This window comes from Colletotrichum jinshuiense, chromosome 6 (assembly GCF_051148585.1).
Source record: "Colletotrichum jinshuiense chromosome 6, complete sequence".
Classification (NCBI taxonomy): Eukaryota; Fungi; Ascomycota; class Sordariomycetes; order Glomerellales; family Glomerellaceae; genus Colletotrichum; species Colletotrichum jinshuiense.
Window position 1 is genome coordinate 3,986,661 of NC_139313.1, and position 19,077 is coordinate 4,005,737.

The 19,077-nt window shown below is 55.4% G+C and overlaps 3 protein-coding genes across 3 annotated transcripts; all 3 read left to right on the forward strand.

Moving 5' to 3' along the window:
- Positions 1-5,858: 5,858 nt before the first annotated feature.
- Positions 5,859-7,141, forward strand: EsH8_VI_001022 (uncharacterized protein; the record flags this gene model as incomplete). Its single annotated transcript, XM_083272275.1, has 5 exons — positions 5,859-6,122; positions 6,186-6,366; positions 6,449-6,621; positions 6,681-6,780; positions 6,840-7,141. The coding sequence occupies 5 exons, from the start codon at positions 5,859-5,861 to the stop codon at positions 7,139-7,141; spliced, it is 1,020 nt and encodes a 339-aa protein (XP_083127449.1).
- A 729-nt stretch (positions 7,142-7,870) lies between these two features.
- EsH8_VI_001023 (mRNA splicing protein SPP382) lies at positions 7,871-10,234 on the forward strand (the record flags this gene model as incomplete). Its single annotated transcript, XM_083272276.1, has 1 exon — positions 7,871-10,234. The coding sequence occupies one exon, from the start codon at positions 7,871-7,873 to the stop codon at positions 10,232-10,234; it is 2,364 nt and encodes a 787-aa protein (XP_083127450.1).
- A 2,783-nt stretch (positions 10,235-13,017) lies between these two features.
- EsH8_VI_001024 (uncharacterized protein) lies at positions 13,018-18,027 on the forward strand (the record flags this gene model as incomplete). Its single annotated transcript, XM_083272277.1, has 4 exons — positions 13,018-13,164; positions 13,214-13,254; positions 13,307-14,064; positions 14,120-18,027. The coding sequence occupies 4 exons, from the start codon at positions 13,018-13,020 to the stop codon at positions 18,025-18,027; spliced, it is 4,854 nt and encodes a 1,617-aa protein (XP_083127451.1).
- Between the last annotated feature and the right edge of the window lie 1,050 nt (positions 18,028-19,077).

The window sequence follows — 19,077 nt, forward strand, 5'->3', positions numbered from 1 at the left end:
CGCTTGGTTGGATTACTGATAAACTGAGCAGCGGACAAAATCAGTGACGTGGTCAACGAGGCGATGTCAGCCGAATGTGAGGCTCAGGAAATGTAGGGTTGGTGTGCTGGAGATGATGTCGGCGACGGAGTGGAGGGGCCGGCGCATCGGGCCCAAAAAAGAGGAGCTGATTGATAATGGAGGGGGGGAAAGGTGAGGGAAAATTGACGATGCACTCCCCGACGGCTGAACAACCACGAGAGTATGCAAAGGCTTCCCGAGCAGAAGACGTCGGCGAAAGGAAGCCCCTCGGGATGCACCAGCAGCAGAAGCGCGCGTGCTGCGTCGGACCGACAAGCACCAGCGGCAACGGGAGCAACGAGGCAGCGAGGCAGTGAGGCAACGAGTCGGGGGGAAGGACAAGGGTACGTACAAAAGTGGAAAGGGCGTGTTGCGCAGTGGCGCTCTAAGCCTCGATCAAGGAGCGATGGAGGACAGGGCTGGCGTCGTAGTCGTCGTCGTCGCTCGTAGGGTGAGGTCGTGTGCGTCGCGGTCTGTTGGGGTAGAATGCGAGGCCGGGAGAAATGGACAGCGGATGTCGTCGAGATTGGATTGCGCACCGGTGGGTTTGAGGTAAGGTAAGGTTAGGTAAGGTACCTTCGGCCCAGTCGCCCGCTCCAGGGTTGTCGAGTCCGGGTATCCTCTGCGCTCGAGGTCGGATATGTGGTGTGTGGTGAGTGTTTGTGTGCGTCCTGGCCTCGGAGCTTGCTTTGGGGGAGGGGAGGGGAGGGGAGGGGGGTGTGTGTGTGGCACGGGGATAGGTACGCCGTCGAGCCGTGCAAAGCGAGCAATGTTGGACGGAAAATCGGGAATGGCGAGGGGAAGGGGAGGGGAGAGGAGAGGAGGGGGACGATGGGGCCTTGGAGCGTCCAATGCGTGGCTTTTTTTTATTTTTTATTTTATTATTATTTTCGCGAGGTGCTCTCTGCGCCCGGTGTTTTGCGGCAAAGCACTTTACAGAAGATAGAGAGAATGAACAGAAGAAACAAACGATGGACAATTGACTCTGCTGCGTCGGCCTGGTCTATTACAGCACCAAGTCACGTCACAGACAAGGTCCGGCTGAGGGTTGAGTCGTGACTAGAGTTAGGGCAGATTGGGCCAGATTGGGTTGCGTAGCGTAGCGTAGCGTTGCTTCTCGCCTACTTCCAGACTCGACTCGACTCGACTCTCCATCCCCCTCCCTCTTTTCCGTCGTCTGCCAGCTGCCAGCCGTCCCTCGGGAGTGACAAGGCGAAGCAAAGCGAGGCGATGTACCGTTGTACCTTTTTGGAGCCGGTAGGCGTACAAGGCGTAGCCATGTGTGTAACTAGTATACTACGGCGGAGCATTTCCTCGACATACACTAACCTGTACTGTGCTATGTAAGGTGAGGTAAGGCCCAGCCAGGGTTTTGGACCTCGAGGCCCAGACCGAGGCTCAGGCTCAGGCTCAGGCTCAACCAAGGTGTCGTAGATTCGCAGAGACAGACAAGGTCGAGCGACCGAGGGAGGTACCTCCGGAGCCAAGCGACGGGCCGAACGATGTCTCGCTGGCGGGTGCTGCTGACGTTTCTTCGGAGCGAGACTGGGTGGGGGGGGATGACAGTTCAAGGCGAAATGCGATGGGATGGGATTTGGATTACCGGTGGCAGGCCAAGGCGACATAACCAAGGTACCTTGTGAGATTGCAGGCTTGGACAATATGACTGAGATGGTGGCGCCGCCTCAATCAGGTTGCGGGCATCTTTCTGGTGAAAGACGTCTCCCATGGATGGTTTATTCCGGTCGCAGAGCACAAACGAAATGGTGAGACCGCCTCCACCCAGGGGCCCGACGCGAGAGAAGCCCATCTCCTGTTCTTCCAGAACTCTACGCTTCTTCTTCGTCTGCTTCTTCTCCTCCTTCTTCTCCTGCAGTGGGATGGAGTGCTCGCCTAACCAAGCTCATACCACAACAAACCAGAGAATAAGACGACGGTCGAGCCCGGCGCCTCGAATCGAGGACATCTAATCTGATGCGATGCATGCTGCACAGGGCCCAGCTCCAGCCAGAGAGGTAAAATTGGAGCAGCTGTGACACACTGACTGGGGAGAAAGGACCCGCGCAGCAACGCGATTCGATTGGTGCTCTATCGTCCTCTTTTTTGGGTTGCTGCCGCTCATCTGTTTGTTGTTTCGCTTGTGCGTTGTGCGTTGTGCGCAGCTTGGGGAGGGTATTCTGTTGTGTTGAATCGAATCGAATCGAAGCGATTCCCCTCATCTCAGGATGGCGTCCGATGCGATGCAACTTGGCGGGTACAAAGAAGCATCACGAGAAAGAAATACCCCAAGCCACTCACTGGTGTCTTCCAGGCCAAGACACTTTCTCGAGTACTTTTGGTCACGGGAGTTCCCTGCCTTTCTTTTCCTCTCTCTCGTTCTCGCTCTCTCACTCCTTCATATAGCACATGATCAAGACGAACAAGGTCCATCTACCGAATGCAAAATCGCCAACATCCTTCGTCACAGCGCTCATTGCCCGTATCCGTGCGGTCAATCACTTGGATCACTTGGCAGGGACTGGCGCTGGCTGGGCTGGGCTGGCATCGAATGCCGAAAATCCAGCTCGCATCTTGGGTGCCAAAGGGGGGGTGAGATAAAGAATCCCATCAATGTTTCTTATTCCTGTCCTCCCCAAGCGCCAACTTATCGGCACTCAGGGGCTGTCTTGTTCATCTCATGTCTCTCCTCATTCCCCGTCTGAGAATGCAATCAATCTACCCGGCAGGATTTCGTCCATTCCCTTCCCCTTCCCCATCATGTGCTCCCCAGATGGCATGTGAGTCCCCCCCATTAACACCAGAAAGCGCATGCACGAGTGCAGCCCGCCCCAGCACATGCGTGTTCGAGTTTCTAGAGTCGGATCAGGCTGTCGCTCGTCACATCGCCCTACCGCAGCAGTACTGCACTCGCGCAGAAGTAAATGCACCCACAAGTCAGCGCCAGGCATGGTATGGCAGGGCTGCCGTCTCCTGCGGCCCCTGGCCTACCACGTTGCCAGGCTTCCCTGCAGAAACACCTCCCACGTTGCGTTGTCAGCCGGTGCGGTGCCGGCGCTTCCCCCCCTTTTACCCCCCAAAAATCCGCAGGAATTGCGCTTGGCCCAAACAAAGTTTCCCTCGTGCCGCACGTCACCCGCCTAACTAAACATTTTCCCCGGCGGGTGGTCCAAGCGACCCATCCGTAAGCCTATTTCTAATAATAAGACGAAGCACGTGAATTCATCGCCAAAACCCGTCCAGTTCGTTTGTTCATTGGAAATTTTCAAAGCCACCAAGGCCAGTATAATTCGGGGGGGGGCTTCAATGCTCATGAATGAGGGAGGGTTTTCCGATCGAGGCAAGGCCCTGCAAAGTAGCCGCTTCGCCATCCATTCAAGCAGCAAGCACCAAACAGCACGAAGGGCAATGGCCAGCTTTAAGAGCGCGAGATTATTCACATTCCCGTCATGTTTATTTTGATTTTTACAGATTTTTTTTATCTCGCCACGCCTGTGGGTATAACTAGTAGCTAGACTACACAATCAGCCAGATAAGGACGTCCTGACTCGTGTTTAGGACGACGATACCCCAGATGCTTCTCCATAGTGCATGTTCATTCACGTGATGCTTGTTACTTGGACCTTGGACACTCGGAGAGATGTCGAGAGCAAGAGCATTCTGAGGGCAGTTGTATGTGACGAGGAATCAAATTACATTGTTTTGGCCATTTCCCCCTCGGTTAAAGTGGCTCCGAAAGCTTCGTCTTCTGCGGTGGCTCGCACGAAGCTTACAACTAGTTGAAGCATCTCAACAGGACGAAATACATTTCTATAAGCTTGATGGCAGACACCTAATTAGTGAGTATTTCAACACCAGGGTGTAAGTCAGATCGGTAATCAGTGATTAAAGTGGCCACATGCAGAGTCTGTTGAGCAACTAAGTCACACATTACTGTCTTTAAGCTTTAAAACAAAATCCATTCCAAAGCGCTAAGCGCGCTCTTTCTGCTGGTCTACTAAACGAATTATAACTGTGAAGTCTTGTTCCCACGGGCCAGACTCTTGGTCACGTCTTGGCAGTTGTTGTTGGCCGATGCATGCAGTGACGGGGGACGGACGTGTAGGCAAACAGGTAGCATGCCAATGTGGGCCTTGTCAACATGCAGACAAAGCTTGGCCATCACGACTGATTACGAGTGGTTCACCATGTGTCCCATACTGCCGGTATGTACCCCGTTCTCTGGCCTTGGATTTGCGAATGCAGCGTAAGTTACACTGGCTGGCGAACCCTTGCACTTGGGTGAATAGAACAATACTTATATGGCGTCTACAATAGACGCCATGGTTCCATCACCATACTCGACAAAGAGAAAGCTACTATAAACATGAAAGTACCAATGGTAAAGACGTTCGACTCTAGTTTTGACAGCGCAAATCGGAAACCAATGACAAGATCGGAATATTTGGGTTATTTATGACGATGAAGAGCAATGATGGCAACAATGTAAGCAATGGATCTGGAAGTATAAGCAGGCGAAGCAACACTCCGAGGGTGCTTCCAAGATGATTTTAGTCATTAACATAACTCAAGCATGCTATTCGGCATATCGGGCTTCGATGTCCCTAAGCGGTGGCCGGGCCCCGCTAAGTTCACTCGGAGCAAATGCCTTCCCAAAGGATCCAAAGGATGCCTAGATGTGGATCAGAGCCCCACTGCCTGAAGTGCAAATGGGTTTTACCCCATAGTTGCCAAAGTTCTCATGGTTGGTGTTGATAGACTTTAAAATGTTCACGCGGGGTACAAAAAACACCGCTGCCATTCTGCTCATCCTTAACCGTTTTGGTAGCCCAGACATCTACCAAAAGCGCTTTTCTCCCGAAAGGGGCATAAAATAGATGATTCCAGTGTTGGCGTATTTAATGGTGTATTTTACGTCTTTTCTGGGCTTTCTTTGCTGGAGTTGCTGCTTGTCGTCTCTGGTGAGTGGGGGTGCAACCGGCCGTGGTTTTCGTCCCCCGCGTGAGGCTCAACTAGCGATATCGGGCGGCAGATGGGCGTCACCCCGAGCGTGCCGACACCGTGGGAACAAAGCCTCGTCTTTTTGTCGTCATTTCCACAACTAACCACTAGAAAACCGGACCAATGGCGCGATTGATAAGCCACGGGTCAGCCCGCAGCTCACGTTACATTGGGGACCTATCCATCCATGCCTTCGAGGCAGCCGACGGAAACCGGTACCCAAAAAAGACATAGCAAGTAGCGAAACTCCATCTTGGGGCGACAAGGGCACGCGCAGTAAGATCCGTAAGCGGAAAGCGATGGCTAGGCAGCAAAGCCTCGTGGTTTTGTTTTTTTGGCGTTATAATTCCTTTATCGGTAAGTTTGTGTCGAGAAGCAGTGATAATGCGGGGGAAATGATTCGGGTTGTTGGTTGGAGAGCGTCCATATGCAGTAAGTTTCATCGAACTGCAGCGGTGGCCCGGGGGTTTCAGACGTGTGTCCATGCATGCGTCGATTACTAACGCACTGGCTGACAATGCGTTCAGCATTGCATATGCCAAAAAGAACAGTACCACATTACGGAGCAGTGGTTTTTAATCAACCACCCACTTCTAGTGGAATCCGTGACATTATCAATCTCCACTAGGCGTTTTTAGTAGCCAAACAGCCGCAATATTTCACCTTGGAAGTTGAATACATATAAACATGTTCCCCGCGCCCTTTCAAGTACCTTTCGGACGACACCATCATCAATACATTGTACACTCTCACCACTCAACCGCCCTCACACAACCAATCTTTGAAATCCATTGAACAACATGTCTCAGCTTACAGCACTGCCCAAGGGTTCTCTTATCCTCGTTACAGGATCAAACGGCTACGTCGGCACTCACACAGTCAAGGTTCTCCTTCAGCTGGGATATCGTGTGCGCGGCTCCGTTCGAGCCGAGAAGCCCTGGCTCAGCGAGCTTTTCAGCAAGGAGTTTGGCGAAGGCGTCTTTGAGCAGGTCGTCGTTACTGACCTCACCAAGGAGGAGAACCTCAAGCCGGCGCTTGAGGGCGTTGCCGGCGTTGTGCACGTTGTAAGATAACCCCGGCCAAGCCTTGAGACAGAACAAATGGAATGCTAAGACCCCACTGAAAAGGCATCGGACGTCTCGTTCAGCGATGACCCCAACGCCGTCATCCCCGGCGTTGTAAAGGCAACTGAGACTATCCTGGCGGCGGCCGCAAAGTACCCGAGCATCAAGCGAGTGGTGCTTACCTCGTCGGCTTTTGCGGCAGTGCTCCCCACAGCCAACAACCCGGACATTTACGTCGACGAAAGTAAGTCATAGGATGATGAACTAACCCGGTTCCGTCTCATTTCTGTTGCCAGTCAGAGCACTGACAGCATCTCGAAAAACAGGCAGCTACAATGAAGTCGCCATCAAGGCGGCCTGGGACCCCAATACTCCCAAGGAAATCAAGGCGGGTGCAGTTTACTCTGCCTCCAAGGCCGAGGGTGAACGCGCCGCTTGGAAGTGGGTTGAGGAGAACAAGCCAGGCTACACGTTCAACACTGTACTGCCCAACATCAACGTAGGATTCTAACCCATTTCCCGACCTCCCGCATGGATGCCAACTCTGACCATTTTTAGATTGGAGAGATTCTTCACCCTCAAATTGGGGGTTCGACCATGGTCTTCGTCCGTGACGTGCTGAAAGGCGAGACTGGCATGCTGGCTTCTTTCATGCCGCGTAGGTTCACCCTGTCATTTTTATTGGTATGACGCATCATACTAATCTAGGTTTCCCAGAATACTATGTCGACGTGAGCGATGTAGCACGCCTTCACGCCATTGCCTTGCTTGCCGAGCCTGTCAAGTCTCAGAGAATCTGGGGTTCCGCGGCCCCTGTCAACCTGACTGATTTCCTCAACGTTCTGCGTGAACTCAGGCCAGACAACAAGCTGATTCCCGCCGAAAACCCAGTGGATGAAGGACGCGATGTGACTCAGCTTACGCCGGCTGTCAAGGCCAAGGAGCTGCTGCAGAAGTACTTTGGTCGGGACTGGGTTTCTCTCAAGGACAGCGTGGCTGCTGGTATTCGTGACTTGTAGCTCGGCACCTTTATCTGAGTTTTGGCGAGCGTTTCTACTCTCTTTTGCTCATTTCCATCTGACCCTGGGCAAAGAGAAATTCGATTTATAGAGACATGACAAAAGCAGAAAATTAATCAAATTAATATTTTGTTTGACATATCCCTCGATGCTTGTCGTCAGCACCATTATGACAAACCTCTTAGACATTGTAATGTATTGTTCCTGGATATGTATTCGAGTTTCTGCCCAGATGCGCTCCCGGGCCCAAGTTGTCGTGGTCGAGTGCCAATGTTTACAAACACTCAGAAGGCACTCCGACTTATCGGAGCCCTGCCTGCATCAAGGGAAGCCACCCAGGGCGTCGTAGCATAGTTGCGTTCGAGATGGAGTTCCAGTCCGGTTAGCATCGGTAATGTTTTAATTGTAGCTATCTGCCTACGTCTACCTACCAGGTATGTTGTATAGTAGAGCGGAGCCTAGTCTTGTTCCTAGAGTTGAATTGGCAAAAGAGTGGACCAATATTTACTTCTGCGAATCCTACCCGCTTATGTACCTAAAGGCGGTACCCGACAATCTGACACTTGGGTCTCTTTGAGAAAGCAGCTGGATCACGTGGCGATAAGATAAGAAGATACCCACCCAAAGCTCTCGGTGCCTTGCTGAATGATGCGTTTCCCAAAAAAGTACCCAGCGACATTCCGTACCTAATTCATCAACTGATTTGCGCCGTTCTGCCTAGCCGCCAGCATGGCCAGCTTTCCGACATTCGACCCTTCCCGCCTGACGAAGAAAAGTGCCGCGCATTATTCTTCCGAATCGGAAGAGGAGGACGACGATGACTTCCTGGCTCCGGCCGTAGACCCATCACAAGGCGACGACTTCAGCGATCTGAACCCGCGCAAGCGCCGGCGCGTTGGCAACACCAAAGAGAGTGCCGCCCTGGGCATATTTGGATCAGACAGCGAAGATGACGGGCCCGGCCGGCGGTGGAAGAAGAAATCTCTACGCGAAAAGGGCATGAGTTTCGTCTCCACGGGCGCTACAACACTCGGTGAAGACGAAGAGGCGAACGGGGCAAACGACAAGGAGTATTCCGACGACTCGAACGAAGATGACGACGAAGATGAGGACGAAGAGGTTGGAGGCGTCGGATTGGGTTTCGGCGGAGCGCAGCGCGGCCTGGGTTTCCAGCCCGCCAAACAAAACGACGACAGCGATGACGCGGATGCGGCTGGTGCGCCGGCGCGCTCTTTCGCGAAGACCAAGTTCGACGGCAAAAACCCTCTCGGGCGCGGCTTTGTACCATCATCTGCGAACATACCAGTCTTGAACCCAGACGTCCTGGACACACCGTCAATGCCAAAGATGGCCCGCCCGAGCGCGTTCGGCCCAAAGGGGAAGGCAAAGCCCAATCCAAAGTCATTCGGTGCACGAATTATGGCTAAGATGGGCTACAAGGAAGGAGAGGGTCTTGGAAAGGAAGGCCAGGGTCGAAGTGCCATTATCGAGGCCCATCTTCGGCCACAGGGCGTCGGTCTGGGTGCAGTAAAGGAGAAATCAGAGCACGAGAAGAAGGAGGAGAAACGACAGGCGAAGCTTCGAGGCGAGGAGGTCATCGACTCGGACGAAGAAGAAAAGAAGAGGAAGCGAGAGAGGAAGAAGAAGTCCGCCAGCGCAGGCGGGAGCGGCCTCAGCACCCCTAAACGACAAAAAGCAAAATATATGACGGCAGAGGAGATCAAGAAATCTGCCCCGGGATTACACATCCCAGATGCCTTCGCGCCCATTCTAGATATGACAGGGCCAGGCAACAAGCTCCTGACTACTGCGTCTGGGCTATTGACCCCGACTTCTTCTGCGGTCGCCGAAACACCCGAGGTGGCAGCTGCTCGCAAGATAGTGAAGCGGGCACATGCGGATCTTGCAGCTTTCTCAGAAGAGTGGCGGAACTTGGAGGAGCGGAAGACGTGGGTTGACTTGGAGCTTCGCGAAAGAGAGCAGGAAATGGCAGACCTTTCCTCAGACCTGGGCAGACTTCAGCTGTTCTCCGACATTGTCACCAACGAGCTCCCGTCTGCCACGGAATGGGCGGATGTCATCCGCTGTCTGGAAAAAGCAGTTCAACATATCGGGCCAGCGACAGAGGAAGTCGCGGATCTTGCCGTTGCAGCCATCCATCCCTTCCTCCGCGAACCCGACTGGGTCTTGTTGGAGCAGCCGGACCGATTCGCCGCAGAACTTAAGGGTCTTGGAAGCCTCCTCACAAAGTTAGGCGAGGGCAGCAAGACGGTGGACAGGTGGGAATCGACCGGCCTGAACAACAACGATCTATACCGCCAGCACCAAAAGGCAACGACACCTTACGAGACCATGATGTATAAGTTGTGGTACACAAGAGCTATGTCGGCCGTTCGTGACTGGGATGTGTTTAGTCCCACTTCACTCCTGGCCGTCCTAGAGGCATGGTCAGACCTGCTACCTCCTTTTGTCCGCGCTCAGTTCCTCGATGCCGTCGTCCGCAAGTTAGAAACAGCCGTGGCGGAGTGGAATCCCAAGAAGAAGCGCCAGAGCCACAAGCTCCCTCATCTCTGGCTATTCCCCTGGCTCCAGTACCTGCCCTCGTACCACCTCGAGCCCAAGGGCACGGGGCTGGTCGCCGAGGTGCGGAGGAAGTACAGACAGCTGATTGACGTTTGGGATTTCGACCGCGGAGTCATCCCCGGTCTGGAGCAGTGGCGCGAGGTGCTTGGCGACCAATGGCGGCCGCTGATCATGAGCCATGTGCTGCCAGCCATGGGACGGTACCTGCGCAAGAACTTCAGAGTCGACCCCAGCGACCAGGAGCCGTACCTGCCCATGCTCACAGGTGTGCTCAAGTGGTCTGACATATTGACAGCCAAGGTGCTGGGCGAGGTCGTCGTGGCGGAAGTGTTCCCGTCGTGGCATGAAAAACTGAAAGAGTGGCTCGAGTTGGAGGAGGCCAACCTAGAAGAGATTGGCGCATGGCTTGAATGGTGGAGAGATGCCGTCTTCCCCGACGACATCCGAGGCCTCAAGTCAATCCAAGCGGAATTCAACAAGGGCTTTGCTACTTTTGAGCAGTCTTTCTAGAAGATGCTTTAAGTACTGTTGGACAAGGACCAGACTTACAACATTAGCATTTAGACGATGTAGCAGAATACTCTCAATACCCTTTCGTTCTTCAACGTTGGCCCTCGAAAATAACAAATCTGTGAATGAACCTTTTAGTGCCTCGGTACTTGTTCCGCTCTTCGAACGACTCTCCGCTGCACCATGGGGTCCTGCCCCGTCCCTAATCTGCTGGGGAGGACGAGTAGCCCATCTTGCGTGGCAGCAACAATGACTGTTAGAGCCAGGTGACGGCACGACGTGCATGTTCCGATGGCGGAAGACGCAGCCACGCCTTCAGCGTGATATCCCCAAACATTGCTAATGCCCTGCACGGACATATTCGATACAGCGCCTGTCATCCCAGCTGCTCCCACGGCTGTCGTCCGGGCATTCTTACCCGGGAAGGGAGACTGCTTGCGACGGACCCATGATTATGGCCTACTCACCCCCCGAGTTCCCATTATCTAATAGAATAGAAGGCTTAAGATACCAAGCTTCTGGAGAAACAGGATTGGCGTGGCGGCATGGGCGTGGGATGCTGGCAGTGTTGCATCCAAGCACCGGAAGAGCTGGCGATGAAGCCCCGGCCCCCCCGGCAATGGGAGCCATAAGATGTGCAAGCAATGTTCAAGCGCTTGCTTTGGGGGGTCCAATGGGTGGACTTGACGGGTGGCGGGAAGTCTCCTGCGGGACTTAAAATTCGGCGTTTGCTTGGCGATGTGACACGCGAGTGTGATAACCCCCAAAAAGGGGGCGGAAACGCTTGGTGGTGAAGGGTAGGAAAGCGGGAAACGATGGCTATTGGGGCAACGTCTCCGTCCTGGGAGTATCGAGTTCATAGTATGATCAAAGAAACGGTTCCAAGCTTGGCCGGCAAGATCGACCCAATGCAAACTGGTTCTGCAAGAGGAGCATTCCAACTTTGCCATTTGCTTATTCTCACAGAGCTTGGGGGAGGCCAAGACTGTGAGCGCGTCTTCGTGAAGCAATGGCGCATGTTCAGTCTGAACCCCTGACGAAGACGGCTACGTCCCGTACTCCCGATCCTTTAAGCCAATGATATTTGATTATGTAAAAAGCAAGATGGAGGCGGAAGAAGAAACCAAAGAGTTAAAAGCATAAAAGGTTCGGGAAGTGGGAGCCTCATCCCTTTATCATCCCTGCCTCTCCCCGACCCCTGCTCTCTTGTCCTCATTATGTTTTCATCCTGCCTCCTTCTTTCAAGCCCACGTCACCAATTTGAAACATCAACAGCCGTGAAACCTGGGGGGATTGCGAGGCAGGATTCGGTTGAAAGCCAAGGTGGACATAGACAGCTGGGAGTCTCAATCAGCCAATGTTCGGTTGACAGCGACAACTGACAAGCGCCGCCCCCATCCGTCTTAACATCCGATTGCCAAACCATATAGTCCCTATAGGATCTCGCTCCGCACGGCAGCACGGCGCTCCGTGTCTCTATGGCACCACGAGACCCGCAAGTCGAGGGCAACAAGAACGGCGTGGGCTTGCTTTGGGAATTGTCCCGCGCCCTCGGGGCTTTGATGGAAATATTTCGTTCGATTCCAGGTTCCACTTCAGAGATGTGAAGCCTAGGCACAGAGGAACGAAGCTTCCCTTACTGCGCCTCGCTCGGTCATCTATTCTTGGGACCTGGTGTACTCTCCCATCACGCACGGTTGTGCAAAGAGCGAACATATGGCGATCATACTCTCATGATCCGCCTGATGATGTCCCGCGGAAGTTTCTCTACCAGACGATCAAGTCCCAACCCGTAAGAACGCGCCTTCAACTCCCGATTGCAAGGGGAGCCAAGGCAGGCCCCAGCGGTAAGCATGCATGCAAGCACACGGTCATCACCGGCATGACCTTTACCGCCTCAAGTGAAGAGACGGACGGCTGCGAGTGCTGTAGCAAGGTTGTTAGGCTGCTTGAGCCAACGCAGAGCCAACGCAAGGCGAAGTAGATGATGCTGAGCGACACTGCCCGTTGCTCAATTTTGCCATAGCCCGATGACACTCAGCTATGCACTTACAAACGCCTCGTCTTTCACCAATGCCAAGGACCTGTCACCTGTAGTTCAGACCGTCGTTGGGGCTCCACAAGCACAGGCCCTTGCAACGTTGTGCGGCACTTGGCGTCGTCTCATCGCGACCCAAAACAGGGGCCGGCCTGTGACTGGACTAGCTCCGAATAACCTCATTGGAGCCTTTCTCAGCTTGCTGGTTTTTTCACAACGCCAATCCCCCCCTGTGGCACTCTCTTCTTCCCCAGACCGCACGGCATCTGCCATATCCCCTGTATCATGGCACGCCGGCTCCCACTTCAACACCGGCCAGGAGCGGCCATCATCATACCCGGCCGAGAACCCCTCGTGACCGTCTCGAAATACGGTTATTCACTAGCGTGAGGCTTCGCTGGGTAACTTACGGGTCTTGTTGCACAGGACATGGATCATGTTTGGGTATGCTCTGCCAAGTGGGCATTAGCTCGACACACCCCGGCCAGTCAACATGTCTTGGACGGCCGACCGGGAGCTGGAGCTGTACATATCAACGTATCCTCGTCTGCTATCCCGCTCCGGCGCTGCTGGATGAGTTTGGTCTTCTAGGGCTGGCATCTCGTTCACACTTGCGTCTGCCTTTCGCGTGTCTTCTTTTCGCTCTGCCTTGACGGCACTTCCTTTCCTTGTGCCCAGGCGGCTTTGCTTTCTAATCTTGCGCTCTATTCCAGAGGCAGGTCCCTGGCGTCTTATTCTAATAGTCATGTCTGAACGATCGTGTCCCGTATCCGGGTCTTTGGGTGGTGGAAGATGTCCCGCGAGCGGCCAATCGGCGAATAGACGAGTCGGGCCTCGAGGCTGCTCGTTTTCAGGCTACACTCAGCAGGGCGACTTGCACGCTGCTTTTGATGTAAGCTGAAGTGTCCGAAGCTTCAACATACCGGAACTGACTATGATAGCTACCACGGGGAGTTGATGTAGATGAGTGGCTCCGCGCTAGGTAAGAATCTTTTGTACTATAGCCCCATCTGTGTAATACTCACAAGATACAGGGAGCGGAAGGCAATCAACGAGATTGTCTACTCAGACATTCCGTCGGTAGATCACATTACACAAGTCAAGAATGTCGACGTTCTTGTTGCCAGTGACAAGGATCTCTTAGCTGTTGCTCTAGGCGCACCAGCTCGACAAGTCGTGCTCCGGGCCGAAGGAGTCGGGCCGCAAAGTGGATGGAAGGACGGATACCTCAGCGCCGAGTATGGTTTCTGCGCACCGGACTCGAACGAAGCTGCCGGTGCTCTCGCCAACTGCCCGGGACGTGTCTGGTCCGACCTCTGCGAGAGAATGCCGGGTTGTGTCTCGCGAGGGCGTGTTCGAGAGTCAGTCGCTGCTCTGCCTCTTGTCGAGGGGACCGAGGAGAACGTCCCCGACCAAGCCCTTTGGGCCGCTATCGTGGCCCTGGGCATGCTCTGCTCCATCTACCGGTACGAAGACAAGAACGACGGCTACGACGGCGTCAGCATCAACTCGATATCGACGAAACCGCGGGTTGAAATGAGTGACGACCTCGGGCCGGAACTGGTCGGCATCCCGAGGAGTATTGGACTCCCTTACTGGCAGGTCTCGAGACGAATGGGACGGGCCATCCCCCACTTGACTTTCTTCGACCAGGCCTCCTATAACATCAAAGTTCGAGACCCGACTTCCGTCTATCCATACGTCGGCCGATTCGATAACACGGATTTGCGGTGGCCCATGTTTGGAGAGCGCACCGAGATTGCTTTCCTGAAGGGATGCGCCGATACATCTGGTTTGCTATATCCCTCTGTTTCTTAACATCTTTATACTAAATTGTCGTTCCGCAGCGTCCTTCCAGCATGGCCCCGACGCCATTGCCGCTTGCCAAGAGCACGTGATGAACCGCAATAACGAAGGCCTGCTGAGAGAGATGATCAGACTCAAGGAGATCCTGGAAAGAATGCCAAACGCCTTCCACTCCATCTCAACCAACCCCAACTCGGGTGACAACTATGTCTCGGCAGCCGAGTGGGTGAGATGGGGCAAGTTTTCCGCGCCCCTGTCCAAGAGATGCCCGGCCGCTTCCGGTCTCCAATTCCCTCCCTATCTCCTCATGGACGCGTTTCTCGGCAGAAAGAAGTACGATTCGTTCCTCGGAAATGAAGGCCTGCACCTGCGAGCATGGCTGCCCTCCAATCTCCGAGCCTTCATCGCTGCCGTCGAGTACCACTACCGCATCCCAGAATACGTAAAGGAGTCTGGCGACCCGCGACTCATGGGCGTTCTTGACGGCATCATCGAGGCTTACACGGGGGAACGTGGGTTCATGGGGACTCATAGGTATAAGGTGTTTGGCATCTTGGAGGTTGCATCCAAGACGGGCCGGACGGAAACAAATGGTGCCTCTGGGGCTTCCGATGACTCGGGCAGACCGTGGGAGGAGGTGCACCGCCAGTTCTCAGACGCCATGAAGGAGCGATTGGAACCCTACCGCGGAAACATCCCCGTCGAGCCTCATGAGATGCGCGGGACGTTTGAGGAATGTCGTTACAAATCACGAATCCTTGCTCGATCTTTCGTCGACTCAGACCCCGAACGGTCCATCGCGATGGTTACCCTCGACCTCCACAACACTGGCATCACCTTCCAACCCGGAGACAGACTGGCTGTCATGCCGTTAAACAGCTGGGAAGAGTGCGCAAAGGTTGCTGCAGCCCTCGGGCTGGACACGATGCTCGATGCTCCCGTCCTCCTTGATCGCAAGTGGGACCGTTTTGCAGAGCACCTGGACACCGTCTCCAACCACGGCGTTGCGAGACCTCACACAGGGACGAGGAGGCTCATGGTCAAGGACATTCTTCGCCGAGGCCATTTGGCGCCTTTGACGCAGGAGCTTGTGCTCAAGGTTCATGCAATGCTGAGGGCTTCTTCGAATACGATACTTCAGGTGCTGGCGACTAATGAATGGCCGGTCCGTGGTTCACTAGGGGATCTGCTTCAGGCTGCCGTCATGGACACTCCGACGCATATCTGGGACCAAGCCTTCGACCTATCCCACGGCGTCCCCTGGCTGAGCGACCTCATTCCAGTAGAAATCCCTCGCACGTATTCCATCTCCAACTACCCCGAGGAGCTGCTGCCAAGTACCGTCGATCTCACAATTTCGCGGGCAGAGTACAAGCTCTGTGCCACCTTCGCCGGGAAATCCGACATCCAACGATCCGGTGTTAGCAGCGGTTACCTCAATCCTCCGGTCGGATCGCCCGATGACTTCGTTGCCGACGACGACGAGCTTCTGGTCGGTATCTCCAGGCCAATCGCCTTCCAACTGCCTCTGGATGGGGCCGCACCCTGCGCGTTTTTCGCCGGTGGGAGTGGCATCGCACCCTTCAGAAGCTTCTGGCAAGCTCGGGCTGGCCGCTCCGTCGGGAGAAACACGCTCTTCCTCGGTGTGCAGAGCCGGGACAAGTTCTGCTACGAGGATGAGTTGCGGCAGTACGTCAACGCCGGCTTCATGGAGGTTCATCTTGCCTTCTCCCGCGACAGCCGCGGTCTCGCGTACGACCCCATCATGAGGGACCTCATCGAGCGCCGAACGGAGCCCCGGTACATCGACTCTCTGATTGCAGAGCAGGGCGCGGGCGTCTGCGACTTGGTCATGTCCAAGAAACAGGGCGGTCTCGGCGGCTACTTGTACATCTGCGGCTCGGTTGACGTCTTTGACTCGGTCATGAACGGCCTTCGCAAGGCCATCTACAATCACCGGACAGCCACCATGGAGTCCACGGACCTGATCATCAACACCGCCTTCGCCGAGCGCCGGATCATGCTCGACGTTTTCATGACGCCGAAGCCGCTCCCCTGCAACCGCCCGACAATCCCGCTTTCGCAGCTGGCCGCCCACACCGGCCACCGACCGGGAGGCAGGATGTGGATCAGCGTCCACGGCAGCGTGTACGACGTTACCGACTTTTGCCCCATGCACCCGGGAGGCACCCTGATTATCAAGTCGAACGCAGGCGTGGACTGCACAAAGTCCTTTGACAACCTGGCGCACACGAACAACCCCGAAGTCGCCAGCCTGCTCACCAAGTACTTCGTGGGTCATCTGACGCCCAAGCCCGAGTACCACGACTGCGACGAGCTCGGCAGTCTCTACGACATGTGGTCGGCATATCTGCGGACCACCGTCGAGACGCTCGTCGCCCAGCAGTTCGAGATGGATGACATCCTCGGGTCGTCCAAGCTGTGGTTCCAGGGCAGCATGATCAACATGCTCGGCGTGCGCATCTTCTACCAGTACCAATCCCGCCTGCTCCAGGGTGGCTTCTCGGCGCTCTTCGGGCCAAAGTTCCAGGAGCTCGTGCTCAAGCTCTCCTTCACCATGGCGAATACCGCCTCGGTCGGCCCGGATGCCAAACTCCCCGACATCCTCGGCATCATTGCCCGCGCCAAGACGTCGAACGATGCCGTTGCCACGTCCAAGGAGGTCTCCCGCATAGGCCAGTTCATCTGCGACAGCGAGCCCGCCCGCTTCATGGAGCGCGGCATCATGGACTACGCCAACAAGTCGGTCCAGCTCGACATCGAGCTGCTCGAAGACATCCGCGAGGATGCCTGCCACGGCATGGACGCCTTCGACACGATCATGAACCTCGAGGCGTCGACCGACTCCCAGCGCATCACGGCGCTCTGCCAGTTCCTCATGCAGATGCTGGAGCGCATGGCCAAGCGCCTCGAGGTCTTCTACTCCAAGCTCGCCCAGTGCTCCATCTACCAGCCCGAGATCGAGCGCAACCCGGCCCGCACGCGCTGGGACCTCGTCAAGCGCCGCGTCCGCGACGGCTCCTTCTTCGTCCTCTCCCAGAGCACCGTCATGGGCGCCGCGCCCTCGTACAAGCCCGCGCAGGAGACGGTGGTGTTCGACAACGTCCTCTCGCAGATCCAGCAGACGATCCGCAACGCGCCGCGCGCCCCGGCGGCCCCGGCGCAGCAGACGCTGCAGCTCAACGAGCGCCACCGCGTGCGGACGGAGCCCCCCATCAACGGGGCCTCGGCGTTCGAGTCGCACCAGAACAGCAACGCGCTGAACCGCATGTCGTCCTTCATCGACAAGAACATGCGCGCCATCCGGCGCCTGAGCAAGATGCCCCCGATGCCGCTCAACATGAGCTTCGAGCAGATGGTCGCCGCAAACCAGCCGCAGTTCCACGCCAACGGCGTGACGACGCCGCCGTCCAGCCGGGGCTCGAGCCGCTCGCCCACCAGAGGCCGCCTGCCGTCTACGAACGCGATGCACACGTACAACATCCCGCACTCGCGCACGTCTTCGCAGGCCGAGGATCCCATGGCCCGCATGACCCTCAACCGCCGAGGCACGGCCAGCTCCGACGGTTCGCGGTCCGGCTCGTCCGTGTCGTACGGCCACCACGGCCAGGGCCTTATGATACACCACGGCATGCCCCACCATACCCTGCCGACGCCGGCAGCGACGCCGCCGCCGCTGGACCCCAATACGGCCATCCAGTCCATGGTGAGCCGGCTCAACCTGAAATCCCGGAGCGTTGCGGGGTCGGTGCCTGCATCGCCGGCCCTGTCGCTGGACGAGAAGGGCCGGGTAGCGCGCATGTCGGCGCAGCAGACGGCCGGGTCGATGCACAACCCGCGGAACCGGTCGACGAGCACGCTGCGGTCGTTCAAGCTGAGGGAGTTGGTGGCGAGCCAGGACCAGGCCAGGATTGCGCCTACGTTTTGAATTAGATAAGGGACGGACCCGGCTTTTATGGGAATCAACAGGACGAACAGGATGGTTGAAAGAAGCGACGAGTATTGATAAAAGGGGCGCTAGCGAGCAAGTTCACTTGTAAAACACATATTCATATTGGTTGGTTCATTTACCACATTCTCCTGGGAAGCCAGATATCGAAATCCTGAAATTTGCCTGTGTGACTGGCGTGGTTTCTCGAGCAAGACCAATCCGTACTTGGATTCGATTTCCCCTTGGGCGCGCACCACTGGTTACCATATATTCAACCAGGGAGGCACGGAGGGCAACAGAGAGTATTTCAAGTTTGACCAAATGATTTGGTTCTGTAGATGGTTGCAGATACAATGAGTCGAACTTCCACACGACGATGGCATGCACGTGAAAGTGAAAAAAGGAAACAAAGTTGATGGGCTTCAAGGCGCAATCGTCCGATGCATTTTAATAGATCCCAGGCTGCCAAAATGTGGTGGGGGAGTAAGCAGCTGTCGATCTCCCGCCGAATCCTTGAAAGCATAAAGCCTTCCTTCCATTTCTAACCCGCCAACTCCAGAACGACGTCTGCTAGTCCCCGGAACCCCTAAAACTTCGCCGGCGCACCTTTGCAGGAAGTTTCAGCTATCGTTCCCACAGGATTCATATCGCTAGGCAGCGGGGAGACACTCGGGCGACTCTGTGCGACAGATGCTGGTCTGGAGGGGGATATGCTGTACTAGTCTAGTAGTTCAAAATTGGACAAGACACTCGTCATCACTGTTTCGTCATACAGGTTAACAAATGAACAAGACTATACTATATCACTACCAGAACAGTGAACTGCTACTACAGTGATTGCTAGACAACCTTTTGAGAGTTCAAAGGGGAGCACAGGAAAACCACGGTCGAGGCGATCGCCCAACCGTGGCGAGTGAAAACGTGGCTGACGCACCTGATGTCCCCTCGGGTGTGGCGGTGCCCTCCAAGACGACACTGACGGCGGCCACGCGTACTCGAAAGAAGGCCGGCGGCTGCACATCATCGCTGGGCAGCCCAATCACCACC